The following is a 13215-nucleotide window of genomic DNA, read 5'->3' on the forward strand; positions in this document are numbered from 1 at the left end:
TCTACACCTCAATTAAACAGCTCCTGAGCCACAGCCCGAGCCAACTAGCATGGGCCAGCTGCAGGCTTTTAATTGCAGGGTAGACATACCTAAAGTGACTTATGTCAGTGCTTAACTATCCTCAGCGTTAGAAAGTTTTTCCTAATATCTAAACTATATCTCCTTTGTTGCAAACTAAGCCAATTACCTCTTGTCCTCCCCTCCGTGGGCATGGAGAACAATTGTTCACCTTATGTTCTGTAGCTAATACTAGCTCTACTGGATCAGATGAATGAAGATCAGGCTAGAGAAAGCCTCCCTTATATACTAGCATGTCAGGCTACTTAGAAAGTGGTGGGCCCAATCTTGCAGGGTGCTGAGCACCTTTGTCTCTCATTGATTTCAATGGAGTTAGAGCACCCAACACCTTCCAGAAGGTATTGCAGGATTTGGCCCCACAAGACTACGATCTTCCCAGTACAATTCAATGATTACCCACTAGGGAGAGCTATTAATCTACTGAATCCTTTAGAGAGACTTTTCCCCGTTTGCTTTTCTACTCTCTTAGGTTTTAAAAGCATTGTGTGCCAGGTTGTTTAAATTAAATTATAGAAGGAAGATCCGTTGTTTCAGGGCCATCCTCTGAGGAGAGACAATTTCTTTAAGCAGTTGCATGGTGCACATGGAGGGCCCTATGGTGTTAAGAAGCCGGCTTCTTTGCATGACTGTTGATGGCTTTTCCCCCCCTGCATGTTTCTTGATGTTTTCTTCTGAGCCACACAAAACACTTTGATTACACGAAGGACTTTCATAAACTTGCAGAGGCACCAAAATTTCAGCGTGCAGATTGGGGCACTATCCCAGCGTCGCTAGTTATCGCAGCATACTTTGCAGTGGGGAGCACACATCAGACCTTAACTTGCAGCCCATTACCTCTCCGGATTCCGAGAGGTAACAAGCACCCTCAGCTTCCCAGCTCCTCCTGTGTTCAGGCCTCTTATGTGCAGTACTGGTTTACAATGGTGCCAGCGGCCCTGACTGAGCCTGCTCCACTTGCCCTGCGCCCGGACCAGTGCAAGTGGAGCAAAAGGTAGGGGCATGCTGGCAGCATAGGGCCTGGTGGGCCAGTGTGCATCTGGCACCTGCCAGTTTGCAAACAGTGCCCTTGCACTGGGCAGAGCAGGGTTGCTCCCGCCATGCCACGCCCCATTGCCCCAGGCCAGCCCCTCGCTCCAGGGATCGACCTCCCCACGTCATGTTCCATTGCCCCCATGGGGGCCCACAAAAGATTTGGCGTCCGGCCCACAAAAGATGAATCCAGCCCTGCTTGTGTGTGCATAACGCCAGCTAAAACCAATGGGAATTTTGCAGGCAAAAGGGAAATTCATTGCTTAAGAATCCCTCATCAGAAATCCCTGAAAATACTAAGCCCAATTGTCCGAGTTACAATCCTAACCTTAACTCACCTTTTCCTAGGTTTAGGAAAACTTTAATGCCAAGCTTAACATTCAGGTCTAGAGCGCGTCTAGGTCAGTAGTTGATGGATCTCTGCTTATTGACCAATGTCTGTATTCTTAAGCCAAGCTTCTGTTTGGTATGTACAGAAAAATTAGGCTGAAAGTTCTGGAGTTGAAGTTAACAGTGGGCCCAATCCTGTGAGGTGCCGAGCACCCTCAACTCCAAACAATTTGGGGTGGGATTTTTCCAGATGCCTTACGGGGCTAGATGTCCAACTCCCATTGAAATCCCAGCCTTGATCACCTGGCAGGATTAGAGCCAATGGGTCTTCCTGATCCAGGCAGAACTCTTACTCATGTTAAATAATTGTGTCAAGTGTCATGAACCATTGATTTCCTCATGGTGATTCCTATTAGAATGTAGAATGATCTCCAAAGGGGATGGGAAGGGAATGGGGGCATTTAAAACCATCCTGAACAATGTACTATGATTTTTGTACTCTTATGCCAAGCACCAGAGACATACATTGTTTACCATGCATCATGCTTAGTTCTATAAGCTTACTTTTGTCTAAAGACATTACTTTTAGGGTGTTTTTTATCCCAGAGATGTTAAGAAAAGTAAAATGTGGATCTTCCTTCCTTCACCTCCCCTCCCCTCCCCTCCCCGGCCACAGAACACACATTGGTATAACATATGGCATTGACAAAAGTAGACTAAATTGATTATCTTTATGAGTACCTAGTTAAATCTCTACTGATCTCCTTTTTGCAGAAGATTAAAGAGTGGTTTAGCCAATTGGATACTATAGATTCATTTACAGTAATTGTTTTCACTCACTTTACTCTTGACGTTTGGGAGGGTGGGGGAAGAGAGAAATTATGATTACTGTAGATTTAGCGATGTGTGTGCACACATTTGTGTGTATTATCACACACCACACAAATGTAAGTTTAATTAAAGAGGGAGTGTGGCCGAGAATGGCAATTTTGGAAGCTACACTACGAACATTCTTTATAAAGTTGGTTAAATTAATGCGGACTCAGATTTTCCCATCAGCCTTACATTCAATGCAGGTTTAATGCAGATGGTGGTACACAGAAAACTCCTGGCTTGTAGAATATATTCTGTACAGTGACAGCTATTTGTATAAAGAGACTTCATTGTGTCATCAGTAGGGCCCTTCCAAATTCACTGTCCTTTTTGGTCAATTTCACGGTCATAGGATTTTAAAAATCGTAAATTTCAGGATTTCAGCTATTTGAATCTGAAATTTCACGGTGTTGTAATTGTAGGGGTCTTGACCCAAAAAGGAGTTTTGGGGGTGGGGAAATCCCAAGGTTATTGTGGGGGGCGGGGGTTTGTGGTACTGCTACCCTGGCTGCTGTGCTGGAGAGCGGCGGCTGCTGGCCAGGAGCCCAGCTCTGAAGGCAGAGCCACCGCCAGGAGCAGCCAGAAGGAAAGGTGGCATGGTCTGGTCTTGCCACCCTTACTTCTGTGCTGCTGCCAGCAGGTGCTGCCTGAAGAGCTGGGTGCCCGGCTAACGGCCGCTGCTCTCCGGCCGCCCAGCTCTGAAGGCGGCGCAGAAGTAAGGGTGGCAATACCGTGACTCCCCAAAAATAACCTTGTGACCACCCCCTGCAACTCCCTTTTGGGTCAGGACCCCCAATTTGAGAAACACTGGTCTCCCCCATGAAATCTGTATAGGATAGGTTACAAGCACACAAAAGACCAGATTTCACGGTCCAGGACACTTTTTCATGGCCATGAATTTGGCAGGGCCCTAGTCATCAGTGTAGACTTAACTCCTCAATCCCCACAGGACAGAGCACTAACAAATATACCCCTGGACTGGCCAGGGATGGACCAGGAGACTCAACTCTTGTCCCTAACTTGCAGTTCCCAGAAAAAGAGAAGGATTTTGCATGGCTGCAGCAGGGATCCTTGAACCGGAGTGAGGATCAGAGCTCCAAGTTAGATTCAGCATTGCCTGAGACAATGTCAGCATTTGCTTTTCCCGCTCTTGACATATTCCTTCTCCTTACTGGGGAAGAGAGGAAGTGCAGCATAAGACTAAGGGCCATATCCTGGCCTACGTTTTTCATTGGACTTCGAAACCACCAATACGATGGGCCAACGTTACTCTCACTTTACAAAGATGTAAATGCAGAGTAGTTGCATGAGGTGCTGGATTTACACTGGTGTAATAAAGCACAGTTTGGCTGTTTGCCTCAGGGCCAAATTCATACCCACAGGGTGCGTATACTGGGAAGAAAGCAGAAGAAAGGCAATATTTGAAGTGTGTGGGATTGGATTTCCAGTATTAGATTCTATTTCAATATTGAACTGCAGCATGATCTACCAAAAGGGAGACCTGCTGCTCTTCACATGCAAGGTGGGGTCTGCCATTCATACAGTAAATGCCTTTAATACGGAACAAGATTCTTCTAAGAAGATTGTTTGATCAGTAAAACTGTAAACAAAGTAAACAAGAGGGAAATGGAAGTTGGAGCGAGAAATCTGGATAGCTCAGCTTACTGAAGTTATGAACAGTAATTACTGGAATTACTGAAAGGTAAAACCTCTCCTTTGTGTGCATCAACCATGTTCACAAAGGTTGTACTGATTCCTGTTCCAGTGGATCAGTTGCAAGGATTATGCAGCAGTTACGTCACCCACGTACAGCACAAAAGATCTGGACAACAAACCTCCTCAAAGGGAAGCATGGTTGCGGATGCTCTGCACCTCTCAGGATCAGGCCCATTAAGCTGTGGGGTCTGTTATTTTCATCTTGATGCCCTGGGATTTATATGCAACTCTCATTCACGCTAATGGAAGTGAGGTGCAGAAATCCCCCTGAATCCAGATGGGAATCGACCCTCAGCTGTAATTGACAAACACCAGACAAAGTAGAAATAAGATAGAGTGTGCTGATCTCCCGAACAATGCAATTACTGAAAAAGCAGAGCTCCGTTTGTTTAACGAGCGGAGTCAAGGTCCTTATGGCATCACAGAAATGCTTTGACCAATAGAGGCCTTCACACAAAGCATCACAACCCTGTTGCGATCGCTGCCCTGAGAGATGAAAGGAACTGTGTATGTACAAAATACGGCTACAGTTGGACTTGAGGGATGGAAGGCAGGCTGTGGTTGTGGGTAGCGCTGAGCTCAGTCCATTGCTTGCTGAAGAACTTCTAGTGATGGTGCTGTATTGATAATAGAGATGAAGGTGCAGAAGGTGGAGAATATAAAGAGACACTCACTCCAATCCTGCCCTATAGCACATAGCTAAGATCCTTCATTTTCAGTTTAAACTGATTTTTACCAAAAAAATCCCAGGTTTTACAAAAAAATATTACTAGTCCCCCCCCCGCCCCACATGTTTACCCTACTTTTGTATCATTAAATATATAAAAAATAACTTGTTTTATTAGGAAAATACAATCCATTGTGTGAGATCTATGTATTATGATAATAGATTAGTCTGTGTGTATATGCAAAGCTGCCTGTTGACGTAAGACTATGTATTAGTCTAGAAGATACACGCAATAAACAAACAGGCGCGCACGCAGGTTCTGAAGTGCATAGGCAGCTGAACGTACTGATGAGTCTCACGCCCACCACACACACATTTCAAGATAACGGTTTAAATATTTGACACTAAAACGGGAAGGAAACAAAAATCTATATCAGAATACATTTCAGAACCCAAGTTTAAAAACAAAAACAGGAGAAAAGGATGAAGTTGAGTGTATGTGCTGCAAATGGTGTGGCCCAACCCAATTATTAAATGTAAATATTTATAGGCTAATAGTTCTAAGTCTACAACAGTAAATTGTTTATTCAAATGAAAAGTTTTATTTGGGGAATAGAGATATATTGTTTTCTTTAACTCAGAGGTGGCAATGTGTTTTGAGTTCTGCAGCAAGCCAAATTGAATTCTGTTCAAAGCATTAATATTTCCCCCGTTGTCCTGTCCATCAAATTAGACCCCAATATTTATCCAGAAAAATTCATCGTTTTTTTGCACTGATTTTCACCTCTTTTTGTTGTAGTTGTTGTCATAATAAACACTGATAAACTCCCAGGAAAAAATTAAATAAAATAAAACTTGAAAACGAAGGGCCCTACACATAGCCTAGGCAGCCAGTCTGTGTAGTGGGGAAGGAATATCTCATGCAGACCCTCTTACCTGAAAGTGTTTGGTCAATACCCCTATAAACAGGGCCTTGTCTTCCTCTCTTAGCCAGTGGTGGACTAGACAATAGGCGGAATCAGGATGCCTAGAAATTAGAGATTGGCCTAGATCAAAACTCTGGCTTTGAAGCACCCCAAACTTTGGACTGCTTGAAATCAAGATCCTAATTTTGCAGCTTGGGCCTGTAACGCCAACATAGATTTATATAAAAGAAAGAAGAGGCATCTCTTCTATACACAGTGATGGGAAGAATCAGTGAAGTGATGAGAACAGTCACCGTGCCCAGGAACAAGGGAATCAAAATTAAGACAGACACCCAGCAGCGAAGGTCCCACTTAAAATCCAGGAATAACGGGAAGAATCAGGGAATTCATCTGGGCACCTAGGAGAAGTAGAAGGGTCTTGTATCCTGTGATAAAAGGAGGAGAACGATAAAATCCTGTGATAAAAGGGGGAAAACAGCCCTGCCTAGATTACGTGCATGTGACTGTGGGTGGGAGAGTCAAAGACCATAATGGGTAAAAATCCTGGCCCCAGTCGAGTCAATGAGAGTTTTGCCCTGGACTTCAAGTGGGCCAACATCTGAGTATTTATGTGTTAGGCTGTTACTGAACTAGGGTTGGGTGAATAATGATGAGCCATCTGCTCTTAGGGCCAGATCACGCCATCGGTTATTTTTCAAGCTGAATTCCCTTTGAGTTAACAGACGACAGATATAAAAGTTTGAACTATATTTTCCAATAAAGAAACGAGAGAGACCGTCTCCTACAAGCCATCATGTAGTAGTGAGGGGTAATTAAATAGACCAGGGCTGGTCAGAACTTTTTGAACAAACTGAGTCTTAAACAAAAAGCTTTTTTCAAAAGTGAATGTTTGCAGGGCTGGCTCCTCAGCGGGTGGAAATCAGGACAGTCCCATTGCAAAGATATGCTGATTTATATGAGCTGAGGATCTAGCCTATAAGGTTTGAATAGGTACAAATGAAGACCTCTGGCCTTGAAGAGCTCCATTCATTAACAAATTGCATGTCACTTCCACAGGATTTAAAACTCCTTTTCCCCAGTGACTCTGCCGTGCCCCTTTCCCCTCTGTTTGCGCTGAGATCTGTGCCCAAGGCTTTGATCCTGCCCTGCACAGGTGCTGCGGTGCCAGCCTACATGCAAGTTGAAAGACAATGAGCTGAATGGGGATTGCAAAGCAACCAGGCCCTGCATTGGAGCAAGGCTGCATGGTCAGCCAGTCACCCCTGCCGAGCAGCAGGACCGAGGCCCAAGAGGAGAACACATGCCTCGGTGCCTCACTAATACCAAGGAGGCCTGTGCTGAAGTCCATGCATGCTAAGACACACCCACTGGCCTATGCTGTGTCCCTTTGACTGCGCACAAGAGCTCACGTACTTGTGCCAATGGCTCCTGAGTAGCTACCGGCACTTCCACTTGGTCTGGAGCTTGTGCTCTGCTACGTACCAGGCTCAAGGCCACCATGGCAAGCTCCCTGTGTACATGGCCAATGCCAAGCTATGTTTTCCATTCAGCTACCCTACCATGCAGATGGATGTAGGGTAAGAACCAGGAGAGATCACCAAGTGCTCTTCTGTTCCCTGCTATCACTATATTCCCGTTAGGGCCTGAGCCTGTCAACAGGAGTCTTTCCATTGCGTATAATGGGAGTTTGGATCAGGCCCTTGATCTCCTCCCTTTCTGAGGCAGGATATGTCCTTTCCCGAGTGATCCCTAAGGAAGCCGTGGAGCCAGTTAAACTGGCACAAAATGCAAATACAGAGACCAAGCCCCAAGTATTTGTTAGAGACAAATATTAGAATTTCTTCCTGAGAAATCCTCTGCCACCTCCCCCTACTCCATTGTACCCACTTTCTGAAGACAGCATCCACGGCACAAGTTGGTAGGAGCTGTTCTACTCGTTTTAGCTATTTCTGGGTCATTCTGCACCAGGAAAAACAAAGAAAAGCTTATTAATGAAAAAAATGAAATGGGATTTCCCTAAGCTGATTGCTGATAAAAAAAACCCATTTCCACATTCATTTTTTTGTACAAAAACCATCTGTCAATATTTCAGTCTGCCTCAGTCTCCCGGCCTTGTTTAGGCTGCTGCTAGATCAACAGGTGCCCATTTTCACGCGTTCCTTCCTAATCTTTTTAGCTAAGCTTTGTGCAGGGTTTTTAAAAACATTCCCAGTGGACCCTGTGTCCATGTAGCCAACGGGCAATGAGCTGCTTTGCGCTCAGAGACGTGCAGCTCAAATCCAGGTTAAAAAGCTGCCTGACTACTAAGATGTTGGACAGGATTGCAGGAAAAAGCAGCTCATTGGGACCCCATAGGCTGCATTTTGACAGGATTCACCATATTAAAGCATTTACACCGATTGCAGGACTTGGCTGTGCCTTCACCATGCTCACCGCAAGTCCTAGAAACGTGATACAGAGCGCTACTTTGCCTTTCCATAGCACCTTGCATAAAAGCATTTCAACGAGCTTTGCAAACATCTAGGGCGAGGCTGTGCAACCCTGACTCATGGTGGTGGAACAAATACTCCTTAACGTGAGCGTGGATTGCACAATCCAGCTCTAATGAATTAAGCCTCAAAACAGTGAGGTGGTTATTTCCATTTTCAGGAGTGCTGAAAAATCCAGCTCGGAGCAAGTAATAATTTGGATGGGTAATTAGGTGCCTCTTTAGCTTCTCCATCATCATCAAGGTACAGGAAGGGGGATTTTGCACATTGGCAGGTATGATTTTTGGTCCAACTTTATGTGAAGCTTCCATTTATAAAAGAGCTAATAAACAGACAGACATTTTACTAAATGGTTAATCCATTGTTACAGAGTCCAGCAAATTGCTTATAACCATATAGAACACTTTGTAGTGGTATGTTTATAGCCAACTATAAAACGCTCTACTCATATCTGTATCTCTGTTTATAATATTTGTTTGCTAATGAAATCTAACCAGAAAGTGTGACTTTTTTTAAACGCCAATTGTGCCGGTCTGTTTTATACATGTGGAAGCTAGTTATTCCTCCCCATTTTGTGACTCTGCACCTCGGACAAGGTGCTTTACCTCTGCCTCAGTCTCTCCATCTGTAAAATGGGAATAATGATCCATAATGATGGTCTAAGGACTGTAAGCTCTTCAGGACAGGGACCATCTTTTTCAGATTGGTTGTGTGTTTGTATTGCACACATAGCATAATGGGGTCTTGATCTGGGCCTGTAAACAAATTCCTTACCTCATAGAGTTTACTCATTCTTGTTTGTAAGGTGCTTTGAGATCCTCGGATGAATCAAACAAACAGTCTTATTGTTATTACAGCTTGAAGCCATTTTAGGCAACAAGATTCTATAGTCATACAAAAGATTTTCTGCGTCCATTTCTGTATTCACTATTTCCTCAGGAGATTTTGTGTGGGAGTTTTAGTGACACTACACATAGCTTTCATTCATTTGCTTCCCCAAGGTCCATTGAGGAATACAGAATCAGGCTCAGCATTGAATGGCAAGTTGACACAGTGGGAAAAATACATTCCTGGTATAAATTTTGATATAAATCTAAATTCTGTTGATTTAATCCAAGACAAATTTGGCCCACTTTATCTTGAGGTCAAAATATAACCCTACTATATATCTTTTCTTGTTAACATAATACAATGTTTGGAAAGATTTCTCTCATTCACATCTGTCATTCAGCACATTTTTGTTGTTGGCTTAATACAGTCCAGAGAGAAAACCAGCAAATCAAGGGAATCACTCCATATTCGATGCTCTTTCTGAAGCTCAAAATCAAGCGGAAATTATTTCATCCTCTCCTAGACGAAGTTTCCAAACATCTCTCAGTCATGGATTTGAATCCCGCACTTCTCCAACCAGAAGAATTAGGATGCAAAAAGAATTTGAGGATGACTTTGGTAAGACAGCATTTAACAAAGTAGTATCCCAAAATGCAGTAGTTAATTCATTACATTTCTAAGGCAGTTGGCAATGCCATCATATGTTCTCTTCTGTCCTGCATTAGGAGAGTATTATGGGGCTTGCATTGCCATTTGGGACAAGGGATAGTCCAGGGGTTCTGAAACTGGTGGTCATGACCCCTCAGGGCATTGCAAGGTTATTACGTGGCGGGTCGCGAGTCATCAGCCTCCACCCCAATCCCCGCTTTGCCTCCAGCATTTATAATAGTGTCAAATATTTTAAAAAAATGTGTTTTTAATTTATAAGGGGGTGGGGGTGACACTCATGGGTTTGCGGTGTGAAAGGGGTTACCAGTACAAAAGTCTGAGAACTACTGGGATAGTCAGACAGTTTTTAAATTTTTGATGTTTCAGCTAAAACGGTCATTGAAATATCAAACTTTGGCACAAACACAAAAAAGGAAAAAAAATTGTAAAAAAAAAAAAAATTCCCTCCGTCTTTTTAGCCAACTGTAGCTGTGACAAACATGCCCCTGATTGCGATAGCCTACATTGTTGCCATATGCTTTTGTAACCCCTTGAGGCTTCATTTGAGGATCTCAAACAGCTTTACGATTAACCCTCCCAACCCCCTATTTGGTACATACAGGGTATTGTCCCAGTTCTGCAGCTGGGGAAACTGAGGCAGAGAGCTTTTAACCAAGTGAACTGAGGTCAGTGGCAGAGTCAAGAGCTGAACTCAGGATTGCTGGGGGATTGGCAGGAAGAAGGTTGTCACTTTATACTCTAAATAAATGTTTGCATAGAGACAAGAGAAAGTTTGTTGCTGAAAGGGTTAAGGAGCAAACAATAGCAAGCCTGCCTTTGTCAGAGGAGACCTTGGCTTCTTTTGCCAAACAGCAACAGATGGTGCTTTGTTTCAAGGGCTTTTCAGAGACAAAAGAACAAGATCAGATAATCTTTCTCCGAAGAGGGTACTTTCAAAAAGCCCTTGCTCTTATCAAGGATGCTTCATTGTTGCCCCCACAAGATTTTATATGCAATATTGGTGGGTGAGCAATCAACATTATTTATTCTGTCTCTTCCTCAGCCTCCAACAAATAGGGAGGGCGGTTCAGATGCTTGGTCACTAAGTCTCTTGTCTGCAGAGAGTTTCCCATTGAACAAAAGGATGTTTCAGTCATCCGGTATTAATGGATAAGGGCCCTGATTCTGCAGTCTCTTGATCAGCGAGGAAAACACCCTGCCACATATAGTGCATGAGTTGAATGATAGAAACTTCTGCCTGGCTTGTATATACAGGAAGAAGTCTTTGCAAACCCCCAGCATTTGCAGAGGTTAAGGGAGTTTGACTGAATCCAGCCGCAAGTTTGACTGGAAACAGGGTAGCTTCTAGCCTGTGTCACTTCTTCCTAGGTGAGGTACGGTATGGTCATTTTGAGGGACAATATAGATTTGAACTACAGGTCACAAAGAGCTCTGCTCACCACTGGTGTCAAATGGGAGATGCATATGAAAGACCGTGTTAAATGCTCCCATAACTAGCAACAACAATCAGTTAACACTGGTACACTCTTTTGCAGAAAAGAGTGCAAGTCATTTCTGCAGTGCAGATTGTATAATGAGGCGCAATTATATAGATCAGTGCAAAATATAAATATTTATCTTTAAAATGTGTATGCATCCCCTAAGTACTAATTGCTACTGAGTATTTCCTTTACACGGTAATGAAATCCTTAAAGTATACAATAGAAGGCCGCAGAACAAGTGGGAGCTTGCAAAATATCTAATATTTGTTAATATCTACCACCTAGAGTTAAGTGAAAGGGCCCATCCCTGGCTCTTGACACGTCAACATTTTCTAATAAAAACAGACCATATAAAATCCACAGCCCCCCTCCAATGCGATGGACTGCCCACTTCACATATAACGGTTGTTCTTTGACAAACCCACATAATCTCCACAGAGGATTGCTGGAAAGCTGCACACATTTTTAATAGATGGGCATGCCAATCAATTTAGGCAGAAAATATAGTTTAACTTAGTATTGGTCTGAGCTGGTAAGGAAATGTTCTCCAGATTCTGATTAACACCAGCCACGCTTCTGTAGGGTCCTGGGCTGCATTCTTCTTTGGTGCAGCCTGGCTATAGCACAAGACTGAGGCGGGACCACATGTTAAAAGAGGATTGAAAAGTGGCAGCCCCAAAAGGTTCTGCTCTTTTTTTCTTGCCTTAGGAAATCTCCCCGGCAGCTTAAATGAGTTTTGCCTGTAAAGGAGTTGGCACTATAATTGTTTACAAGATTTGTGTAATCCGCTATTGATCAAATTTTGTGCCTGTCGAAATCAATGGGAGTTTTCAAGGGGGTGGAACCACAATTCCACCTTAAGTGTGTGGTCCTCCAAAGCTATGGTATATATTGGGGGAGATTTTGGAAGGTACTAGCAGCAGTTAAGCACTTGTTTGTACTTCTGTAACTATATTGGGTTAGAAACAGATATAAGTAATGTATAGTGTGCATGGAGATATACTAACATAAAGGTATAATTTATTTAATATCGAGGTTAACATGTATGCTATTTAACATATTGTCTCCTAGGTGCCTAAATCCCTTTAGAAAAAGGGACTTAGGTGCTTTTGAAAATCTTACTCTTAATGCCCAAATCTTATAGTCTGCTCATGTAATTGCCATGATGTTCAGTTAAGAGGACTTGTGAAAGTGAGGTCTTCTCACATGACCATGGGTCACAGAATCAGTGCACGCTTGTGGCGACTACAATGAATAGTTTGGGATCTTCTGAGATGAAAGATTGCGGGCTTTAAACTGAAATTCACTGTTGACCCAAGATTTCCCATTTTCTTTTTAATTCAAGCTACAGTACAGCAAATGTTTTAAATTATTTCATTAGAGTCAAGCGAATAGCCTTAAAACGTAGTAATTTCACTGAAAGCACAAAGAAGAGGTATTCATACATAAAACCGTTTCCTTCCTTTGCAGACATTTAATAATCTTTTGTGTCACTAGGGGGAGCCAACCTCTTGTTTGTAGAACATGGAGAAGTGATTAAATTAGCAGAATCAAAGCATGGCAGAGAACTGTAACATTATTGCTTCCATTAATTGTCCTCAGACTGAAGAGCTTGAGATAGGACTCCTTCAGTGTTTACTATATGATGTTAAAGCAAAACACCAAAGCATCACCTCATGTATTTCACAACAGCTTACAACCTCATTGCCTAGCAAAGCTCAAACAAGTTTGGTCTTTGACTTCCAACTGGCTTTAAAGTGTTTTGCAATGAGCCCCCTTTCAGTGGGGGGTGGGGGGGGGAAAGAGGGGGGAAGGATAGAAGTATAGCTTTCCCCTTGAATCAATAAAGAAAATTGCTCTGATTTTCACCACTACTAACTTTCCCCTTCTTTGACCCTGTACCATTCCCCATTTGAGAGGGCTGTTTGCACTGTTCATTATCCGGCAGACAAATCAGACCATGGACTGTTTGCTCAGGAAGAGACTCCCTCATTCTGTCTCACAACTACTCTTCTCCCAAGCTCTAGCATGTCACTATTGGAAACATCCCACTCCAGGAAGTGTCCTGGGCACATGTGTGTCTCCTACACTGAAGCAACCAGCATGGTTCTTGCATCACTGGTTGC

At 43.2% G+C, this 13215-nt stretch overlaps 1 protein-coding gene across 1 annotated transcript in view; it reads left to right on the forward strand.

The window, feature by feature from the left end:
• CCDC187 (coiled-coil domain containing 187) overlaps window positions 1-13215 on the forward strand; it is a 68879-nt gene that overhangs the window by 22079 nt on the left and 33585 nt on the right. Inside the window, exon 13 of the mRNA XM_077836208.1 lies at window positions 9367-9557. Coding sequence (XP_077692334.1) covers window positions 9367-9557 — 191 coding nt within the window. The remainder of the gene's footprint in view (window positions 1-9366; window positions 9558-13215) is intronic.

This window comes from Eretmochelys imbricata, chromosome 16 (genome assembly GCF_965152235.1).
Source record: "Eretmochelys imbricata isolate rEreImb1 chromosome 16, rEreImb1.hap1, whole genome shotgun sequence".
Taxonomy (NCBI): Eukaryota; Metazoa; Chordata; order Testudines; family Cheloniidae; genus Eretmochelys; species Eretmochelys imbricata.